Source organism: Anser cygnoides, chromosome 2 (assembly GCF_040182565.1).
Source record: "Anser cygnoides isolate HZ-2024a breed goose chromosome 2, Taihu_goose_T2T_genome, whole genome shotgun sequence".
Lineage (NCBI taxonomy): Eukaryota > Metazoa > Chordata > Aves > Anseriformes > Anatidae > Anser > Anser cygnoides.
Window position 1 is genome coordinate 86,930,450 of NC_089874.1, and position 23,439 is coordinate 86,953,888.

At 38.8% G+C, this 23,439-nt stretch overlaps 1 protein-coding gene across 12 annotated transcripts in view; it reads left to right on the forward strand.

Moving 5' to 3' along the window:
• CTNND2 (catenin delta 2) overlaps positions 1–23,439 on the forward strand; it is a 648,554-nt gene that overhangs the window by 592,309 nt on the left and 32,806 nt on the right. For 11 of the 12 annotated variants that reach the window (XM_066992559.1, XM_066992566.1, XM_066992563.1 and 8 more), the window contains 2 exons: positions 13,947–14,157; positions 17,506–17,590. The exons of the other annotated variant lie outside the window; for it this stretch is intronic. In XM_066992559.1, the coding sequence (XP_066848660.1) occupies positions 13,947–14,157; positions 17,506–17,590 (296 nt within the window). The remainder of the gene's footprint in view (positions 1–13,946; positions 14,158–17,505; positions 17,591–23,439) is intronic. 12 annotated transcript variants of the gene reach the window in all.

Sequence of the window (23,439 nt, forward strand, 5' to 3'; positions counted from 1 at the left end):
AGCCTTTTCAGGAGAGCAGCAAAAGGACATCCAGTCCAGTGTACTATGTCAGTTATATCAGATATACGTGTTTTACCTTAACAGTCTCCACCTATTGATATGCAGCTCCATGTTGTATGTTTTTGCATTACATTGATTTGAGCAAGGGAGCCAGACTACACAATCTTCAGGTGTCCTTTCCAACCTCAATTATTCTGATTCTAGATATAATCATGAAACGTACTTGATATTAATATAAACATTTTTTCATGTGTTTGGGGATCTAAAACCAAATACTTCCATGAATTACAAGGAGAACATTATTTGACTCAATCTCTGAAAGGAAAGATAATTCCAGGACAAAGAGAACTTGAACATAAGTGACAGATTTATCTACTTTAATTTGTTTTCAGAAGAGGATTTCATAGCTTAGAAGTGGGACAGGTTCCAAGATAGTCTCAGGGATGTTTACTTTTAATATTTGAAATAAATATGTACTGAGGACATATTTCAAACATTTTCAAAGATAAGAATATGCCTGTCAATAAATCCGAAAGCTAAGAAATATCCAATGTAATTGGTAAGAGTGTGCTTTATATTAATGATTCGAAAAGATAATCTGTTCGGCGTAGTTTTTCTGCTATAAATTTCATACATCATTACAGCAAATATTTTTGTATTGCTGATTATATCTGTTAAGGAGCTCATATTTAAAGGAATGCATGGCTGCGTGATATTGCTGTTACTGCATTTCACTCAAAAGCTGATAGTATTTTTGCCATGTATATGGTCATATGTTATGCCAATAAAAACATTCTCTTTCCTTTCCTCATCTTTTTTTTACAAAATTGTCATTTCTCTGAGTGGAATTTTTAGAAGCCATTTTTTAATGGCTCTTATGATATTTAAGAGCCATTGAGTTTAGTGATGCCATTTAAATATAATATTTAGCATAATTGTCAAATGGAAGACCAGTGGCATTTGCTAGTGTGTTGCATCAGATCCATCACTATCCTTCAGCTGTTTTACACTGGATTTAGTTCATAAGCAGGAATTTTTGTTGAGTATTTCATCTAAGTCAAGTAAACTGGGAAACAGATTGTACCACAGAAATAACATGGCTAACAGGAGCAAAAACTTCAATTTTCTTACACAGTGAAAACTAATGTTTGCTTGAGACGATGATAAATGAAACCTCACCTCACTGCTCCTGCTCAGCTTTAGGAGAGCGAGATCATGCCAAAAAAGTATGACGTATTTTTGGCAATTATAAATATTTCTTGTGGCAATTAATTTTCTTCTTCTAGCACATTTTTCATTATTGTATTTTTGTTATGGGTTTGGACTTTAGCTTTGTGGTATTGGGGTCAGGGAACAGAATTGGGGTACAAGGTAGGAGTAGGGGTAAGAGTTACAAGTTAGGCTCGGGGTTAGTGCTGAGGGTTAGGATAAGGGCCTAACAAATGCGGTCTCACAGTCACTATGGTGACTACACTGCCATCACCTTAACTGCCAAGAAAAATCTGAATAAATCTATGACTCAGCCATGAGCCCCAACAGGAAAAAAGGCCAACAGCCTCCTGGGCTGCATTAGAAGTGCTGCCGGCAGGTGGAAGGAGGTGATCCTTCCCCTCTATTCAACACTGGTGAGGCCACAGCTGAGTGCGGGGTCCAGGCCTGCATCCCCCTAGAACAAGAGAGACATGGGCATACTAGAGTCCAACAAGGGGCTGTGGAGATGAAGGGCCTGGAACATTCCTCCTGTGAGGAAGAGCTGAGACATGGGACTGTTCAACTTGGAAAAAAAGAGATTCAGGGGGGATCTCATCAATGTATATACTACACCTGATGGGAGGGTGTAAAATGGGCAAAGCCAAACACTTTTTTGTGATGCCCACTGACAGGACAAGCAGTCATAGTTACAACTTCAAATACAGCAAATTCCATCAGAATATAAAAAAAATGCCAACCTGACCTTGCTCTGAGTAGAGGAATTGGACTAGGTAGTCTCCAGGGATCCTGCCAGCCTTTAAGTGTTCTGTGATTCCAGGGTTTGTATGGAAATGATTTGCATTGAGTTTTGTTTCATTTTTCTGCCAGAAGTATCAGTGTCCACAGCCAAGCATGACTAAGCTAGGCACCTCATTCATGCACCTCTGTTTTATAGACTTAGCCCTTTGGGGAACAGGAACAGAGCTGAACTAGTCTTTCTGACATAAGGAACTTAGTCATTTAATTAATCAGTGAATGACGCTGGTAGTTTATAGCTGTCCTTGCATTTTATTCAAGATACAGGCTCTGAATTTCGTTCTCAAAATCTTGAGAAATCTTCAGCAATACCAAGAAGGAGAAAGAGCCTCCTAGACCAAGTTTGCAGATTTTGCAGCATAGGGCAGTAATTCAGCTCAGCGTACCAAAAGAATGTATAGAGGTATAATTCAGAGTTCACTCACTGTTTGATGTAACAAGAGAAAAATAAATTGCCTCATGACTTATTCCTCTTAGGAGAAAAGTTACAGGATCTCTTAGATTGTGTGCTACTCAGGGTGCTCTTAGAGCAATATGTTTTATACATTATTTGGATTTCATAACTCAGGATTATTCTAGCAAATAATCAGAGTGCTAATTTTAATTAGAATAAAATGCATATGATTAGCATGAGTATATGCAAAGTCATATATTTGTGTGCAAAATTTCTGAAGGTGACACTGCTAGAGGGTTGCTCTCACAGAAGGAACATTATATTATGCAGTTGTAATTCATCTTTTGCAGTGGAGCAGTCTATCAAGAAGAAATAGTTTGCCTTTGGGAATGTTGCCCTCTGAATCTCCATTGGTTAGGAGGTCTGCATTGCATCTGAATTCTTGCCTGTTCTGACTGAAAGCATTTATTTTTCTTCTGAGTTTTTCTATTTGTTGTTATTGTTTAGTTTTTTCTAGCTCCTCAAACCTGAACTCCCATCCTTTCCCTGCAGTATGGATTGTAGTTTATATTCAGCCATCTGTCACTGGAGAGGCTGCTGAGTACATGTAAATCTTCCACTCTGACTCCCCCGAAGTCTTTCATAGCACTCTGATTGTTTTGGATAGGGCACATGGAGTTAGGGAGCCAGATGGTCTCTGGCAAGTTCTTCTTTTCCCGAAGTCTGGAGAGAGGACACAACTACTTTTGGAAGACTTGCCTAATTGCCCTCTTCTTTTTGGAAGAAGCAGAGATCAGCCAAGGTTGCAGAGGTCTGGGAGAGATTAACTTGGAGGATGCAAGGGGTCATGGGCTTTGCCTTAAGCAGATCTCCATCCAACTTGATCTCCAAGAATGCACAGATGGAAGGTAAGGTATGGCCTCTCTGGCTCTTGCTCTGTGGGCAGCTGCATCTCCTCCTTCCATGTGTTACTCAAATGAAGGTGAGCAGCTGTGACTCAGGTTAAAAAAGAGCAGTAACTTAGTGACATTAAGCAGACTCAATGGGATGTCTGGAGCTGAGGTTTCTTTGGGGGCCACAAGGGAAAATACTTGATCACCAGCTCACCTGAAGGTGCCATCTGAAGCTGTTACCTTGAAAGGAACAGCAGTAGCACAACCCATAGACAAGTAAGATTGTCCCCCCTTTGGCTCCCGCCTCCTGAGGAAGCACAAGCAGAACTGTGCTCTGGTAGAGCTGTACTCCAGTGGAGGAGTCTGGCCTGGGATTCATTTGTCACAAGTTCTTCAAACACAGCTATTAATGACCTGCACAACTAGGAAGAGCTGAGGGTGCTTTTTTTTTTTTTTTCCCCCCCATGTGAAATGTAGAAATTGGTCCTGCCATAGTCCAATCAAAATATAATATAATATGCACTAGATAAGGAAGGCTATCGGATTCATTTTCGTCCTTACCATGAGAACACAGAGTTTAATTCTGAAGCATTCTTTCCTGCATATCTGCTGTATTGAGTCTTTAACTTGTAGTAGTTTCAAGTGAATTAACATATAAAACTAAAACATAATTTACTCTTTTCAAATTGCTGAGTTGTAAAGAACACAAAGCAGCCTGTCAAGAACAGGATTACACTGAGTCAGAACATTATTATTATCTGCAAATTGAGTTGACCTCTGCAAAATACCTAGCAAAAGTGAATACCTGTTCACTTTCTACATGACCAAAGTGAGAGACCCCATTTCTGATAAATGTATCTGTAACTTTATTACTATGGCAGACCTTTCTATGGTCTGCTCTAGTTACATTGATAAGTAGCAGTGCAACACACAAACAATGTGGCTACATGAAGTCTTTGCTAACAATTTTAAAACTGCAAAACAAAAGCAAATACTTTATTAGATTTTTACTCTTTCATGGATATAAATTGTGTTTGAAGCTTTTTAAAATATTTTTAAAACAGTTAGGACTTCTCCTCTTGACGGTCTTTTATGTGTTTTCTTTTCCTTTTTGTCCTTCTCCCAAACATTTACATCTGTGAAGATAGCATTAACCAGGGTTTTCTCATTAAATAAAAATTGTATTATTGTATTGTGCACACTAAAGTAATATGAAATATTGATATGTGTTCTAGGTGTTGTTATTTTGCTCCATACACAGATTAATTATCTTAACTGCTCCAGGTAGAATTTTCTTTGTGATCATTTAAGAAATGTTTGAACATTACAGTAATTCAGGTCATATTGCAATGTCCATATATTCCTTGAGTGGTTTTGATATTTGTTAGAATTGTTTTTAAAAAGCACTGTCATTTTACAAAGATATATATTTATTGAGCTAGCACGTTTTCATCTATGCATTGTATTTAATTTTTAATGCCATAGTGTATCATGAGGTTTCATTTTGTTTTTATTTCTGTTACTGTTTTCACATACATCTCTAAACAGCAGAAGAATTTCTGTACATATTGCCATGATATATAGTATCTGCATATAAAGGCATGCAAAAGTAATCAGTCTTTCAGACCATACAGTTTGGACAGATTTGTTCATGAGTTCCAGGTAATATTCTAGAACAAGTGAAGAAGAAAAAAATAGTAGTAAATGAATAGGCATTGCTGCATGAAATGTTAAAGCAGAATAAAGTCTAGGTGGAATTCACCCTGGTTACATCGGTCTCCTGTCAGAATCTTTGTCTGTTTTGGACACAAAGTAAAAACTAAAGTAGAAAAGAAAAGCTGCTGCTTTATGAATCCAATTTAATAACTTCTGACATTGGTAGACAGGCTCATTAATTTCAGTGGGTGGTGGATCAGGACATAGATCTTGAAACCTAAACTTATTTTTCCAAAAATAGATTACATTCTTATTTCTTCATTATGGCCTAATTTAGAGTCCCCTGAAACAGACTGTTAACAAAGTATTATCCTATCTCAGAAAATAATAAAGATAAAACTGAAATTCCACTCAACACTCACATGGCACTTTTCCTCTTCAAAGGACTAGAAATACTGATTAATCATAACATTAATTAAACAACTACATTTTTTTTTTCAAATTCAGCCTTTCAAAAGCTGTATTCTCAGCAGGGAGCAGGGAAGAGGATAGTAAGGGGCTAAAACCAGCTCAAGTAATCAGAAAACTTAGCCTGCAGCAATTAACTGAAGAATCACTTCCCTCTGCAGAATCTTTTTAACTTGGGCTAGTGGAAAGATGAAAAGAAAGATGACAGTGCAGTCTAAACAAGAGAAATAAATCTGTTGGTGTGTAAAGGAGCAGATTAATTATCTATATTTGCACTACTTGGGTCAAAAGGTTGGCAAACAACTCCTTTCCTTGCCTTTTCCAGTTTGTAGGCCTAACAAGAAATGTAAACGAAATGAATTAAAACAAATTACTTGAGTGATTGTCCGCATGGACTCCAGTCATTCAGGATATAAAAGTCCAGCATACCCAAGCAATGAAATTCCTTGCATCCAAGAACAATGAAGTCCATGTCTGTCATTTCTGTTCCTATTCAAGTGGTAAAGCTAAGACTGTAAGGAAGATGGCCAAAGCTACATGCAAATCTTTTTTTTCTGACCAGGAGAGGGGGAACAACAACAAAAGCAGCAGTATCTATGGCTTTGTGACAGTTTACCATAAAAAATGCTGCTTCCTTTGCTGCTTAAGATAACAAATAGAAGCTTCTTCATGGAGATTTTTCTCTTTCTGTAGTTGTTTGACATATCAGGTCAACATGTAATTAAGCAGGTCAAGCTAGACTTGAACTGACTCATTTTTATAGTCTCGGTATGGGTGAGACAGTCAACAAATTACCCTACGCAGCTTCCCAAATTCATCTTCCAAAACCAGGCTGCAAGTCAGAGAACTCACCTTGAGTTGGAATGCCTGTGTATGATGGTTTGTTTGCGGACAGGGTCACCAGCATGAGGGAGAGGGGAGACAGGCTGCTTAGCTGTCTTTCACAACACCAAGGAACAGCAGGTGAAGGAAGGTATTGGGCATGAAAAAAAATAATCAGGATATAGCTCAGCATCGACCTGGAGGTGGTTTAAACCAATATGAGGAGAGAATGGAAAAGCCTGGCAGACAGGGTAGATGCAGAGATATACACTTAAATATCAACTATGCAAGAGACAGCAAAGGAACAGGAAAGCTTAGTGGTTAAGAACCAAAGGGCTGAGGAGTACAGTTCAAGTAAGAAAAATATCAGTCATGTAATAGAGGGGAGAAGGGGCAACCCTGAAAAGGTGAGTTGAAAGCAAGAAAAATGATCAGCCAGAGGGAGGTAAGAAATACATGAAATAGAAAAGTTAGGTTTCTGGAAACAGGGAAGCTGAAGGAGAAAGGTGGCTGGGTTAAAATGCTGCAACATGAAAGAAAATCTATCAAGGATCATGGATCTAAGAAAGCAATTTGTTGAAAAGCTGTGATTGCATTGCACCCTGTTGTGATTTCCCATGGCATGTTCAGGGTGAAATTACCACAGTGCTTCTCTTTTTTCTTTGTCCAATGTTACTAGCTTCTATACATACTGCTCTTCCATCCTTCTTATGGCTGTGCTCTTTGTCATTCCTAGTTCTCTTCATGCCATACCTTTCTCTTGGAAAAGGTAGAACCAGCATCACTAATCTTTTTAAAAAAGATAAAAGCTTCTATATTGGTTACTCTGTTAGATATTTGATTCTTTTACAAGCAAATCTCAATTGCCATTGCCAACACAGATATTGGTGGTTCGTGTGCTTTCATCACTCTATGACAGTTTGAGGGTTTCTTGCCTGAAACTATCAAAGATTAATGTTCCTACTCCCTGTAGGGCTTTATATGCTATACTACCTATGGCTGAATTTATTCTTGATGAAAAGACACTAAAAAAAGAAAACCAATGAATGGTACAATGCGTCAGGAAGGGTATTGTTCCTCTTTGTTGTGGGCCATCCTGAATACGTCTTATATCTTGAAATCTTGCCGCCTGTCATCAGAAGTGGTGGAAAAGTGAAAAGTGCATATCATGCTTCTGAGGGGAAGAGAGAATCTGAGACCTCCACCTGATCTTTTGTTCCGTCTCAGCAGTCGTGAGCAAAGTGCACCTGGGTTCTTGGTGGCACAGGAGGGTGTGTGTGTGCAATGTTTTTTATTCTTTCTGTCTTCCCCAAAAATAATTTATTTCCACAGAGTTTTGAAATAACTTCAGATAAACATGCAAGGAGGTGAAACTTAGCATTGTTCTCTAGCTTAAAGCACCTTTTTTCCCAACTTAATTGGCAGGCCAAGCTTAATATGAAGCAGCTAAAGCAGTGGCTCTGGCCCATGCATTTCTGGGGTGCTCACTCAAACCATTCTAAGTGCCTGATCCTGTAGCACTTAAATCATCACTACTTCCTTTAAAAATGATGGAACAAAGATTTTTTTTTTTTCTCGATAGGGATAATTGCAGTACTATAATCAATTAGCTTCAAGAAGTTAAATGCCTTAATATGCATTTGCTCTGAAGTGCCAGAGATTACAAATACTTGTGTGCATTCCTAACATAAGGTGGTAGGACTTGAATACCTAAAAAGCATTTCTGACCAAGCATTAGGAGTGAGATTCGGGAGAGCCTAAAGATAAGCATTAAACATTAAAGACAACAGAGTATCCTACCTTGTCTCTAGCTGCCCTTCCAGAAGGCTGTTAATCTTCCATAGGTCTCCTCATTCTGTGCAGACATCTCAGGTGTCCAGGGGCACCTGAAATCACATTAGCTCTCTGTATTTGGACTCATGAATTTCCCCCAACTTGCCTAAAGATCATTTTAGCTTTCCTTTTATGCCTTAATCCAAAAATGATCCAAATACCTCAGTTCTCTGACACTTGCTAGAAATTATGGGGCCCATGCTTTTTTGCGTTCATGCTTTTCAGTCTCACTGCTCAGGACTTTTTCCACTTCTCTCATCCAATAACACTTCATGCACAATGGTTGTAGGAAGAAGAATTACCCTTCATCTTCAGGATTTGCTTCCTCTTCTGTCCCACAAATTTTACTACAAGTGTTTTTGCCCTAAGGCCCCCTCTGCCAGCATTTCTTATCTCTTAACTTAGCTTGCCTTTAGAGTCTTGATAGTTTTTCCCCTAAATGTTTCCCTGGCAGGATAAAATCTGCCTATGAAAACCGATAAACCTTTGTCCTCTTAAATCATGTCTGATTCACTGCTGCTCTGGTGCTTAAATCCGTTTTACTGACAGTCTGAGCCCAGAGTTTGCTACACGTTGTACTGACCATCATCGTTTCTTTGTGGGCTCTTCCTGCCTGCTTGGTTTGCGACACCTCCCTCTTGCACCTCACTATTCCACATCTCCACTGTTCAGGACAGGTTCCTCTGGAACCATGACACCAGAACCCTAGGCACTTTTAGGTGCTACACTAACGCTGGTAATGACAGCGAGCGGTAATGACAGCGGTATCTGACAAGAGAAAGCATGGTATGCAAATGAATTATTTATCAAACACAGTAGTGGTATTTTTGCCACTGCTATCATGTGATGGATACACTCTAATTTATGAAATGTCAGTTGAATACACAGACTCATGATCAGAATTTGTTCCATAATAATTAAATAGACAGTTTGGGCACATTTATTAAATATTGATTGAAAGTAACAATAAAAGCTCTCCCAGTAATCCTTCCGAAAAGGCTGTGAAATACTGAATGATCTTAAAAATGGATGTGGATGATGAAAATGCACAAAAGCATGGATATCTGGAAATTGAAATAGTGCTCGCATGTTAGAACCAAGAGAATGAAATTTTCCTGTATTGTAGAGTTCTGATACCAGTAGTTCTGGGATAGGATATGTGTAGCATTGCAGTGCTACAATTAACGACAATTAAAGGTTGGACTAGATGATCTTAGAGGTGTTTTCCAACCTGAATGATTCTATGATTCAATAAAATGTGGTGGCATTTTGCTATTTTCTATTATCTATCTACAAGGTGTGAATTCATGGGTAACTTTGAGGGGAAAAAAATCATGATGTATTACTTATATTAGAGCAGGCTCTACCTCTAGGACAGGGTTCTTAGTTTGAATTAATATGTTTGAGGTTTCTTGTGTTTTCAATATATTAATTTTCCTAGTCTTGTTCTCTCAAACCAGGAACCATGCCACAACTATATAAGGAATATGCCAATGTGTCAAAGTCATTTTTCAGAGATGAGTGAAATCGAAATGAAGTCAGTGGGGTTACATCAGCAGTGAATTTGGCTCAAGGAGCAATAGGGAAATAGTTCCAGAAGTGGAACCTTTTCTGCAATAATTGCACTCTTGTTAAATCTACCAGAAGAATAGTTATTTCTACTGATTTTCTCTGTAGGCAAAATATTTCTTAGGACAGCTATCAGTCTGATCCTAAGAAGAGAAAATGTCCTGAATTAAGAAATAGATGCATGTACTAAGGTGCTAATGAGACCTTAAATGCAAAGGAAATATGTTAAATCTGTATTGCTGGCGTGTTTAGTAAGCAAACATTATCATCTTACATCACAGTATATGCTCCAGGAAGAATCTTGCTCTCCATATAAAACAGTGACAGGAGTTTTATCTTAGAAAAATAACTTGAAAGTTTGTAGTGTCAGATAAATGCTCTCCCAAACACCGATGAAGCAATCCCTTTCCTGTGGCAGTGCCCTCAAATTATGTCTATTTAATACTTTCTTTCTTTCTTTTACAAGTGAAATGGAATAAATAAGCATGATTTCTTTTTCCCTTGTCAAGCTAGTGGTTAAGTTTAATCATGTTATGTAAATCCTATTTAAAAGTATTGAATCTGTTTTGGGTCTTATAACATGTAATGTTGCTCAAATAAAAAAAATCAATTTATTTGTAGATCAAAGCCGTTCTATATGAACCCTGACGAAAATTAACAATGCCATTTATTTTTAATACCATTCTCACACACATCTTCCTCTCTTCCCCAGGACCCTCATGAGTTCTCACTCCTTCAGCTCAGCGAGGCTTCCTGAGCTGCAGGTTGAATTCCCCAGTCCTCCTACTGGTAGAGCTAGACAAAACTGTGCCGACATTACAAGGCTAGTGTCCATTACACATTTAAGTCGGGTTTCAAAAAATGTTCTTAGTGTCAAAAAAAAGAATTCCAAATGCAAACACTGTGCAAATCTAACATGCAGTAATGCCAAAGTCAAGGCTTACAATTGTTGTCAGCTGCGTTGGGCTGATACAGCTGTAGCATTGCTTTCATTGGCTTTGCTCAACATTTGCACCTCTCTAAACCAGCATAGGATTTCTTTTACAAGTAGTGCTAAAAACATGAGTCTGCTACATGCCTCTTTTAAAGCAGCAGGTACATAACTGAAATAAGAGAAGGTAACTGACAAATGGAAAAAAAAAAGATATGAATGTTGCACAGTAACTTATTATTTAACTAGATCTATAGTTTTAGAAAACACACTTGAAATGTGACAACTTACTGTGGAATATTTTCTACAGTCTATAGTAAAGTCCTTAACTTTTACCTTATATGATGTAGCTGTATTAGAGCAAAGGTACTGCTTTTTCAATATAAGTTCAGAGGTCTTGAATTTAATTAAACTAATTACATTTTTTATGGCTAAGGCTTTTTTTTGTCCCACACATTTTCAAACAGATAACGTAGTGTTCCAAATACTAAAATCAGAGAAAATATGTTAACAGTTACACTTGTTAATAGATCTTTAGACCATGTAAACAGTAGCTTAGATCAACCTTACAGCACAACCACTTCCCTGACCTTCTATCTATTTTGCCACCATTTTCTGGTGAGTGTATGGAAAGACAGCTTGAGCAGTGTTTCCTGTTCATGCAGTCAGCTGCTTTACCTGGACATGTGAGCAGCTCTTTTGAAGGTGGAAACACTAGAGCCGCTCAGAATAAGGAATGCTGTACTGTCCCAGTGTTATACATTAATTACAGAAAGCCTGGTCTGCTGGTTTGATGTAGCTAATACTGATTCTCAGGCTGAAGTTGATTGTGTGCGTGGCAGAAATATTAGAGCTGTTGAGCAGAAACACGTCCAGAATGCTTATACCGTGTTTGATTGTTTATTTTAGATTTCCTACTGAGCTTTTCCTGACAGCTCCAAAGCCTTTATTTATTGTAAGGAGAAGCTTGTGTGTCTAGGCATGTGCACCGGTATGAATGTTGCTGCCTGGGATACAAGGCCAGTTCCAGGGAGAAATCTGCTTGCGGCAACCATCCAGCTTTTCTTATACCCAGTGCTAAGGGACACAGTTGTTGGCTGCTAATGGGATTACCATGCAGTTCTGCCAGGGGACTCAGACTGCAATACTCCTGCACTTTACAGGAGAAAGGAAGATGGGTCTCTTCTGGGAAGGTATAACAGTGTAAAGCAGGGAGTCTCACTGATGTACTGGCTGGGGGTAGACACTGCATTTAAAAGAGTAACAGCTACAATAAATCATGGTTTTGGTTTCTTGTTGGGTTGTGGATTTTTTGAATGTTTATTTGGTTTTGTTTGTTTATTTTTTATACACAAGCTTGATTTAGTATATGTTGCAGACTGAAGTAATCACTGTGAGCAATGAACAGCTATTAATGTGTTCATGCTACATACAACAAACAGATGCAGATGTAAATAGCATTACAGGCTGTTCTTGAACGGTATTTCTTATATTTGTAGGGCAAAAAAAGAACTGCAGTTTGCTCAAACAAACCATTCCTGAAAGAGAAAGTGGTGTTAACACCTGTACTGCATCTGATACTAACTTAGTACTCCTGAAAAGCTAATAGTGCAAATGACTGATTAAATACTAAATGCAAAGAAATAAAAATATTTGAGAACAAGATCTGTATCTGAATTGCAGCACACTCTTAAGATTCGAATCCCACTGCACACATTTTGTTGGTGATGCTATGATTTTATAATCGGTAAGGCTTTTGCATGATATAACGTGAGTAGTTTCTAAGATCTCACATAACCACAGAAATCAACTTGATAGCCTCTAAGTTTTAACACTACAGTACAAAGATTTTATTTTTCATCTCTACTGTGAATATTGTTTGAAATGACTAGCTATATTTCTTCTACAGCAGGCAAAATTGTGAGAAAATAAAAATAATATAGTATTTGATAGGTAAAAGATGTGATTTACCTCTTACCTCTGTTTTCAAATATGGACACACAATGGAATTCATGACTTCAGAATTAAGATTTTTAATAAGTACTCATATATACTAATTTATCAGAACTTTTTAAAGTTATCCAAAAAATCTGATTAAATTATCATATTATATACAATAATCATACCTGATTATGTCGTTCATAAAACATGATGTAGATTAGATTACTAATTACATTTATTTTTCCCAATTTTCCTGTCTTTTTCATCCTGAATGATGTACTCTTATGATGATTGCTATATGCAAATTCCTATCACAGCTGCACTGAAGGTGACTCAGAGTTTTTTCACTGACCTCAGCTACAACTTCGTCAGGTTCTCACCCTCTCTGTTCTTGTCTTCAACATGATGAAAGACTGAGCTGCCATTTTCATGTAGCAGTAACATCCTAGCAGTGCGTGAGGCACCTCATATAGCTGTGCTGGAAGGTTCTGCTGCCAGTGCCAACCCTGCCCTACCTTCATACATACATATAAATAAATTCTCAGAAGCTTCTCATCTGTCATTTACACAAGCAATATATGACTTTCTGGTCAATTTTAAGAAAACATTCTTTGTTCATGTAAATATGAAAAAAGTTTCAGTAATCAGCAGTATTTCTTTTTCATGTCTTCCGTTTAGTGTGACCATCTTAAAAATACATTGCTCCTTTCATTTTGAAATATTTTGAGTTCTGGAAGTTAGTGTTACATAAAATAGCTCCTTACTAAATATCAGACAGGAATATATGTCAGAAAGGTTTCCTTTCTGATCAGTACCATGCGCGCAACTAAGGATGCATGGAAAACCATTGTGTCATCTCTGCACTGTGGCCGGTGCAATGTAGCACTGAATAACTGGTAAAGTCATAGGTACACCAATAAACATAGTTAAATTACTGCACATAGTATAAAACTAACCTTATGCAGTGAAACTGACCCTTCAGAGAAGGCTTCTCAAACAATGGTTTCATTGGCTTTGCATTCACTGTAGCATTTTTAAGAACCGATGCGTATTTTATGTATCATTAGCTGAGTGATGAGTTCTGTGGTGGGAGATGAGGACTTGACAAGCTCTGTAAGTTACGGTGTTCAGGTTGTCTTTATACATATACTTAGCCTTTATTATCGTTGTTTCATTCTCATAAGGACATGATGTAGCCCATATCTGAAGTCTCCAACTCATGTAATATGGAAATATTAACAGAGGCCCTAAAGTGTGAAATGCTTGAACATGCAATTGTAAAAATGTGGCTTGCTCCAAAACAGTATCAGTAGCCAATTAGATTACATGCAATGATGAAAATGGTGCTAATACGGTCTTGCATGTTTTCCCTGTACCGTCATCCTTTTTTACTGTATCTACTGAATTCTCCCTTCGTTTTCTTTCAACAAAGGCAAGTATGCCATGAGGGATCTGGTCCACCGACTGCCAGGCGCTAACAACAGCAACAGCTCAGCAAGCAAGGCCATGTCTGATGACACCGTTACTGCCATTTGCTGCACTCTGCATGAAGTCATCACTAAAAACATGGAGAATGCCAAGGCCTTACGAGACGCAGGCGGCATTGAGAAACTGGTTGGCATATCTAAGAGTAAAGGAGACAAGTATGTTTTGCAAATCATCTTGCACCTTTTTTAACATCTCCAGTAGTTCTAACTAGTCCTTAATGTGTTTGCCTCCTCTGTGCAATCGTGAGTTGAATACTTTAGTTTCATCAAAAATCATGTGCCCAGTGTGAAGGGTGACAAGAAACAATGACAATAGCAAAACTGTCTGCTATGGTTTATTTTTGATGTACCATCAGCAGGTATGTGCAGTGTGAGGAGGACTAATTATCTCCAGTAACTGCTACCTCAAAGCACTTCCAGAAATCCTGCTAAACATTAGGGACAGAGCTGTCAGACTGCACTCTGCAGAGGGGGTGACATGCAGGTAGAGGGATCCTGTGAAAGGAAGGGACATCACCATAGTTCTCTTACTGCTCCTCTTGCTCTGTGCATGAAGACTGTATAGTCACTGTCCCTCTTCACAGCATCCTTTTCCCAGCCACCACCAGCTTGCTGGTCAGGTGCGCTTTAGTAGAAAAATAGATCCATGGATTTTGTCAACACCTTGCTTCTGAGAGAGCATTAGGATAACTGCAGACTACTTGGTGAGGCACCAAAACATGCAAAAAATCTTACACGACTGTGACGTTGTCAGAGCAGCTATGGTTTCATCTTGTCTGTTTTCCTATGTACGCACTCTTCATGAAGATTTCACTCTTTATCCTTCTTTTGCCTAAAACAGATAGCCTGGTTCTCATATTTGTCAACCCGCAGAAGTATAGTGCAATGGGACTATGGCAGTTTGAAAACAAAAAGCCTTCACTGTAGTGTACAAAACCTCCCATCAGTCCAGTCCACCTGCTCGAAGCTGTCATCACACAGCCTACTGCAGCATCAGAGCTCTAAAAGAGCCCCACAAAGCCAGGCCACAACCTGAAGGAAAGATTTATGCACCCTACATTTGGTATGAGAACTTATGCTCGCCTATGTGATCGGAGCATTGCCAATATAATCACATTTCTTTTCCTCTATTGTCACTCTTTCTTTTCATACCAAATTCATTACTGAAACATTCTCACATGCTAATTGTAAGGGGTAAAAAACAGTAGAGTAACAAAGTATTTGATTCCAGTTGTGGAAGCTCCCCATGCTCTGCTAATCTATTTACATTTGCATTATTTATTACTATATCTATTTAAAATTTTGATTTATTTTTGACAGATCAAGTGTACAGATTGCAAGCAGGTTCATATCCATTTCTCTTAAGCTGAATGTGTCTCTCCTCAAAATAATACGTTTGTCTACCTGTTCATTATCTGGTATAGATTATTAATACCCGTCGAGTCTGGGATTTTCAAAGTATCATGGGCAGTTTTAGGAGGATCTAAAGGTATAGTTCTCAGTTTAAGTATCACTCATAACTTTGAAAGACACGTCTATGTTGACTGAAAGTATTTAGCCCAGGTAGTTTTGAATAATTCTAAAATGCCCTCCAAAATTGTGATATTTATCCCTCATTTAAAGTACTTTGAGTTGCATTGTTACTGTTACAGGTTACACCGGTACAGAACAAGAAAACCTGTCAACTCACAGCTATAATCATGCTCATCTTAAGTGAAAGTTTCATTTTTTCAACTTTCAGAAATGTTTGGTATTTTGCACCATTGCTTTAGTTTGCTTTCTTGCAGGTAACTCATTGTTTAAAAATCAGAATTGCTAGTTGTTGGACTGGTAGCAAATTCTGGTATTCTCAGTTTAATACAGTAAAACACTTCAGCATGAATTTGTCTTGTCTAGGATGAAGCATCTGTACCTGCAAGTACAGGATACTGGTCTGGCCATGCATCCTGGTGGCAGTGTAGTACACAAATGTACCAGTGCCGGGAGTGCTGGACTGGCCCCACTACCCTTTGGAACATGCCCAGAGCTTTAGCATGCTCCCAGCATGAGACAGCATGAGCAGACCGGTGTTCATAAGGTCATATTGGCCAAATTCAGATCTTCACCTAGCTCCTGTTTCTCCTCAGTACTCGCAGTATGGTTGGCACACTTATTTTCCTGACTACTCCATGCTACCAGCACCGCACTAGCCAGTACAGCTGCAAGTATAGTAAAAACAATTGTGCTTGAAAGTGTTTATCAAATTACTATTTATTCACCAATTACCCATCTATTGCTGTAGTCTGGGTGGGAAATGGCAGGGGGAAATCCACCAAATAAACATTGTGTTACCAGCTTTACTGTCAGCCTCCCATTGGCCCTTCTCAAGGGTCACAGTGCACCAGAGCCTCACCCTTAAGAAGGCTTGCTGCCCAAACCAGTAACATATGCTGCAGGTTTTCAGGTTTTCTCTTTGGTTTTGCAGTCCTTTTACCTTTTCTGAGGAAAATATGAATCTCCTCAACGTCAGCCCCAAACCCCATCAATCTTCACTTCAGAATTTGGCCTTTGCAAGCTTTTCTAGCACTCTGCTGCTTTATATGTACTACTGGTACAGCATGAGGGCTTAAGTACACAGTGTATGCTCCCTGCATGGGCTGTGTTATCCTCCTGGTCCCCTTCTTTGCGACCCTTCTTCACTGAGCTGTGTACGCTCAATTGTTGTTGTTTTCTTTTTTTTTTTTTTAATTACATATCCCAAGAGGAGTATATGACTCTAACTGATTCAAACAGTAGCTTAGAGCCTATTTCAAAACCTTTTTGAAGAGAAAGTTCGCATGAAGTTATGCATGGTTTTTAACATGACATATGTTAGATTGCCCTCATGAATAGCATGGTGTGTGCAAGATACAAGTCCTAACTGGCAATCCTGATGAAATTTGCCATGACTTTTTATAAACGGTTGCATTTCTGCATCTTGACTGCTCTGCAGCTTCAAACGCGGTGCTCATCACCCATCTAGTGTTTCTTCTGGCCACTGCTGAGAGATGCTTAATGCTTTGAGCACACTGTCATGACTTAAGTTTGGCCACACAGAGGAAGAAACTCTGGCTCTAAATTCTTCTCCTCTATGCCAAAAGTTGTAGCCAGGACATCTTAGATGTACATAATGCCAGTTGGTTCCTCAACAGTTTTCATGTTGCTACCTCTCCCATTCCTCTAATTATGCTCTCAGCATGAATCCTTGTTCTCAGTGTGCTGATCAACACCCATTTTCCTCCTCACTGAATAATTAGTACTGTAGAAATAACATGTATTGCCCTTGCTTAAAAACACATTGCTCTCCAAGATGCCAACATAAGATCTTATGGTACATTGATAACACAACTTTAATTGTGGGTTTAAATCCATAGCAATGCACTTGAAAATGTGGATGAATGGAGTCTGGCACTTAACAGTCTCTTTCTCACCCTTCTTCTCTCTCTCTCTCTCTCTCTCTTTCTTTTTAATATATGTATGTAACAGGCATTCGCCAAAAGTGGTGAAAGCAGCATCTCAGGTCCTCAATAGTATGTGGCAGTACAGAGACCTGAGAAGTCTCTACAAGAAGGTAAGGCCTGGGTTTTTTTTTCCAGACTTGTCATCTTTCACGTGGTTACCTGAATCTGGGGGCTGAGAGACTTTAGACCAAAACCTTTATGTGAACTGGAAATTCACCTAGAGTTTAAAATCCCAGAGACTTGGAGATGTGTTTTTTTCCCGTTTCTAATTTTAACATAGGAATACCTTTAAAAAAAATGTGTGGTGGTGAAAAGAGGCTGTGAATTTAATTTTCTAAAGAATTCATGCAGAAAATGCTGGATCTGGCAGCTCTGCAGAGTGAAGTCCTCTGCATGCTGAACAAACCTGTGCAAGCTCTCCTGCTGTATCTTTCCTTGTTACGCCTCCCCACAGTGTCCTGAGGAGGTTACCAGATTTCCAGCCCTTCAGCTCCCAAATTTCCTCATGAGATTGCCAACAAGAGTATCTGAAGGAGTGGTGCTTAGGTACTTATGGAGCTCAACTGAAACTTGGTGGTTTCATCACTTCCAATCAGCTGGCAGACAGTAGCACCATATACTTAGTTTTCAGACAGCCAATAGAGAGCACCATATGATTCCCACCAACCCACTAACCTCTTAAAAATGAATTGCAATGCTGGTAATGATCCTGTGAAACAATTTCTTGTAGCTTTTGTTTTTTTTTTAAGTGTCTACGTAGTAAATGACAACATATCAAGTACTTTTTACTGAATATTTCCAAAGTGAATTACAGTATGGTTACAATGTGACTATACTGACCGTGCAACTATCAGCCTGCAGACTTAGTTCTCAAAAGTCTTCTTACTGTGTGCAGTTTCACACCTGATATAACTGATATTTGTAATCTCAGCAAAGAGAGCTAAGGTTTCATCTGGAAGAAAAGTTCAGGTCCTGGTTAAGACTGATATGTAAGCGAGGGAAGGTTCACAGAGGTGTAGTCCACACTATGTGTGTTTTGCACAAGGAAATCACTTAGCTATGTGAAATTTGTACACCAGATCTCAAGCTGGCTGATGCTGATCTTCCGCTTGAAACGCTATTCGTCTGCATGGCTCATATCTGACTTGTGTCAGTCTGAGAAGCACGGAAGACAGTTACTGAGTTACTCCCACTGTTCACTTCCATTAGTTTCAGTCACCCTTGGCAGCCCTAGGGATACCATATGTGCAGGCGTTCCAAGTAATGACTGGTACTCAGTTGTCCCATTGAGAGGTGGAAGTAAACACGAGCTAAAGCAGGCTTTTCTCGAGGCAAAGCAGTAACACACTTGAGGTGCACATAGCCTGACTTCTGGGCGTGTGGGTGGCTGCAAGGTAGAGGATGAACTTTACTGCACCGTAATCTCTTAGAGGTTTGTATAATGTCGGGCTCATTTTTTGCCTTCTGGCTTTATGTATATGCTGTGATGGAAAAGCAATTTCTGGGGTTGCTCCATGCATGAGGTAATCTATATGCTGTATGGCCTTAGAGTATGCTGCTACCTAAAGGACATTCTGTTGGCTGCCAATGCAAATTTGCCAAGTAATGTACTTATGTATCAGGCATGCTTGGGTACTAAATACCTTGCATGCTTAGAAGAACATTTTCTGAGGCCACGAGTACAAACTTGTGGTATGGAAAACAGGGTAGGCTAGCCTTTGAGGTAGGTTCCAGGATATTCTTAGCAGACAGTCTGATTGTATATTTTCTCAGGAAGTAATTTAAAAATCACTGTACTTAGCTAATTCCTACAGACTTAACAAAATCTTGAAATGAAGTTCAGTCTCTGCAATATTCCTATATGTTAATATGTCCATATATATGCTGTCAAGCATTGTATAAATACAGTTTCTTGTATTCAAAGTGTTCAGATAGTTAATTTAAGATTCTTCTGTTTGTTAAAAGACGTGCTAATTTTACAAAGTCATAATATTTATTAAATTTGCCTGTAGTAGGCCAGTTGTTTTGCTGGATATCTGTGTTTCATGATTGTTGGGAAAATAGTGGTTTTTTAACTGGAAAATTACAAAAGTTTACATTGTACTAGTAATCAGCTAGTTATGCAATATAAGCATAGCTGGTCAAGAGAATCTTTATTTTGTCCTACTAAAATACTTATGCTGGTAAAAATGAGTGACTATACAGCTGGCAGTATATGATCAGCACTTTGCAGTATCTTGCAGTTGCACAGCCTTTTTGAAGTGCAGGAAAATCCCTGTGCCTAATCATCAGCAATTTCTTCCTATGTGTTGAAGTATCTGTACAATTACTTTCAAAGAATTGGTGGCATAGAGAGGCACAATTTAGTACTGTGATAGAGGCAAATTACAAATATCACATTGCATGTAAGAAAAAGCAACAGCACTTACCTTACTGTTTGAGAAACAGTGTAGCCAAATAGTTTGAATTCTGGTACGTTTTTGAGCTATATGTTTACAGTAGAGTAAATTAGGAGAGGTAGAAAGAATAAGAGCATTATCCTTTGTATTAATGGGGAAAGAAGGTGATATATGTTTACTGCTAATACAATAGTAGTTGATAGATTTAGTCCAACTATATGACTGCATCAGTAAAACCATCAAAACCTCAAGCCCCACCACATCATGGGTAAGCAGCTTCAACCAAGACGACGTTGTACACCTGTATGGTGAAATCTAAATTAAGCAGCCTCTAAGGAAACTGTCAAGTTCAGCTGTTGCATACAAAATAGCCAAAACTGACAGATTTCAGGGTGCCAGCTTCAGTTATATTGCTGAAAAGAATACTTGTGTGCACAGATTTTATTGTGCTGCTCGGTGTCTGACCAAATTGCCTGTTTCTCTGGGCCATTCAAAGCCAAAAACTGCAAAACTTGCAGCAACTGCAGTGACTCCATTAAGTTTATTGACCAAATCAAACAATATGCTCTGTCTCAAGGTGCTAGTGTATTTGGCCAAGAATACAAAGAATATCTTTAAAGAAGATACTCTCTAGATTTTTTACCCTGAAAAATGCAAAACTCTTCAACAAATCAGTGAGACAGAAGGCATGGAATATTACAACTGGTAAACCAAGTTAAGCGAGGGATTTAAGTGTTTCTGGAAGGAGAGTATCTCCTGTGCTGTGTTTGAACAGAAAGGCAGAGCAGGTGGGCAGAACAAACCCCGCCAGTAACACAGCTCCCATAGTCGAGAGCTCAGAGTTCTGGCACCCAGGAATTCCTCTGCAACGGGCTGATCCTGCACCCAGTGAGAAGCCCCTATTCATTTCCTAGGACCTTTCCATAAGGCCTCAAAAGCAAGATCGGGAATTTTTGCAGCCAACTGAACTTTTCCTGGGGAGACAGCTTAACTAGTCTGCAGCATCCGTTGTGTTCTGTGCTTCCCAAAATTTTGTAAAACAAAGACTGAAGGTGTGTGCATTGCTTTTGTTCAGCTGTTTGCCGGATCAGGAACATCGTGTCCATTTATTAATTGCTAATGTAAGAGGAGTTGCACTTCTATTTAAACTGATGGGTTTTCTTCTCAAATAGCTCTTTGTTCACTAAAAAGCTTGCTCAGGTGGAAGCTGTAGCTTTTCTGGCTCAGGAGAGCGAAGGGTAGATTTCCCACAGCTGGAGCTGCAGTCTCAGTTTCTACTTGGAAAGCTCTAAGTCCACCATAACTTATGCACTGTGTTTGCAGAGCTGTGTCACACTGACAGCTTCTATCCAGTGCACTAGGATTTGCAGTTAATACCTATGGATTGGCTTTAATGGGACGCATAGACTTGTTAGGCTGGGCTGGCACGGAGAAGATACAGAAGGTAAATAGTCAGCATTCAGATCTGTGAGAGAGGACACAGTGTTCACCGTCCAGTGTAGGCTTGTGCTTTGGGAAAAAAAAAAGAGAATATCACTCTCTGGTATAGTTAATTTGGCACTAACCTAACACAGTCCAAAAAGAAAAAGTTGTAAAAAGCATAAGTGTTTTCAGTCCTGAAAAGACAGAAAAAGAGCTTGACGGAACAAGAGGAAGCAATGAATTTAGTCTTGAAGTGAAGGAGTTGCCAGATGTCTTGCAGGTGCTTCATCATGGTGGAGTTCTCAAGTGATAGTGTTTAGTTTGCTGACTAACAGCTGAAACAGAAATCTAACCTGAAAACTTCCCATGTAGAGGAAAACATGGTTCAATCCCAAGTAAGCAGTGTTTAGATGATTCAGTGTGATTAATTTCTAAATACCACTAAAGCTTAGAAAGTAACAAAGAAGTGATCATTGCAGTTTTTCATCAGTAGATGAAATATTTTCTTCCAAAGAGTGACTTTAATGTCATGTCATTTTCAAACTTTGTTCTCTACAAGCAAGACTTAACATTTTCCTAACTGATCATTTATTTTATCTGTGTCTGTTTTCAGGGGTCCATCCCTTAACATTTAAAATCTGCTTTTCAAAAGTTCCTAATGGTCACAAAGCCCACAGCCAGAGAGTGGATCAGTGGCTCAGCACTTAATGTAACACAGGTGGGGTAGCTGCCCAGCTTGTTCCTGTGCTTGAGATGCATGGGAGACTCCTCTTCTTGAACTATCTGGGCAGTTAGCGAGAGAAGTAAGTGCAGCTTAGTCTCTGGAGAGAGGTCCTTATGGTTGAGCACCCAAGCATGGCAAAAGGAGCTACTGTGGTGATTCTTTAAAGGCACCTATTTCCAAGTGAGGAACACCGGACCTTGCTCTAGTCTTTAGTGTAGTTAGCTGGCTGAAGATGTGGGGACACCCTGGAAAACCCAGATGTGACTATAGAAGAGCAGACTTCCATTAGCTGCAGACGGTAGACTATTTATCTCAATATTCAAGAAAATAACCAACTGTTCTTGAACACAGATAGCTTGTTAAATTGCATGAGGAAATTTGAGCAAAAGGGTTGTGCAAAAAGGGAAACTAAATGAGCTTAACATGAAAGAAAAAATATTAGCCTAAAACAAGCTTCAATTAGCATTAAATGCATGTAATATTAAAAAGCTGAAGGAACTGTCAGGAAGAATATGTTTTCTATTAATTGGTTTGCTTTGCCTAATCACTTAGGCTCCAGCAAAATATCTGTTTACATTCTCTCATTATGTTTACATTTACTCCATCTTCCAAAATATAAGTAGAGATCACAAAGAATTTGTAGAAATGATTTTTCTTTTCCATTTATTATCATAGGTTTCTGTTCTGCATAGAATAATAGAAATGCTTGTCCTATTCAGCTACTATATGAAAAAAATACAGCCAATTACTTGAAATGAGGAGGCTGTTAGAGGTGGTTGTCCTTCAGTGTGTACCATGCCATTTACAGCAGGAAGAGTATTGTGATAGGCATTTAATGAAGTCAGAGTAATCACTCTGAAGATGGCCTTGTCTGTCATTGGATGGAAAAGATATTTAGAATTGCCTGAAGCCTTAAAAGCTGTTAAGCCAGTCCGGATCTAGGAGAAGACACTCTTTTCATGTGACTTTCAGAATAATAAACCGATGACTCTGTGAGAAGGTCCTTTGTTGCTAAATGTTCCATGAAAATTGCCAGCAATAAACTTCAAAACTCTAGGCAAGGGGTTTTAAAAATCTAAAGTCCTTTATTAAAATACACCTATTCACCCTTTAAAAGTATTAATTGCATCATGCTGTCTTGTAGACTTGGAACACTTCATTTGGATTTTCTTCTGGCAAGGTTATCATCAGTCAGACATCCCCCCAAAAGATGCTGTCTTTAGGCAAAATTTGTCTGGTGGAAAGGTCTGTGCAGAACTTAAACCCTACATTAAGGTCTAAATTTCAAATCCAGAACATCAAAGTTCCTCGGAAAAGTGGCTTGACTTGAAGGAACCAACTATTCATGTTCTCAAATTGTTCATGTGCTTATGTATTTTCCTGTACTGATCTTTCAGTGGGACTTAATGTATTT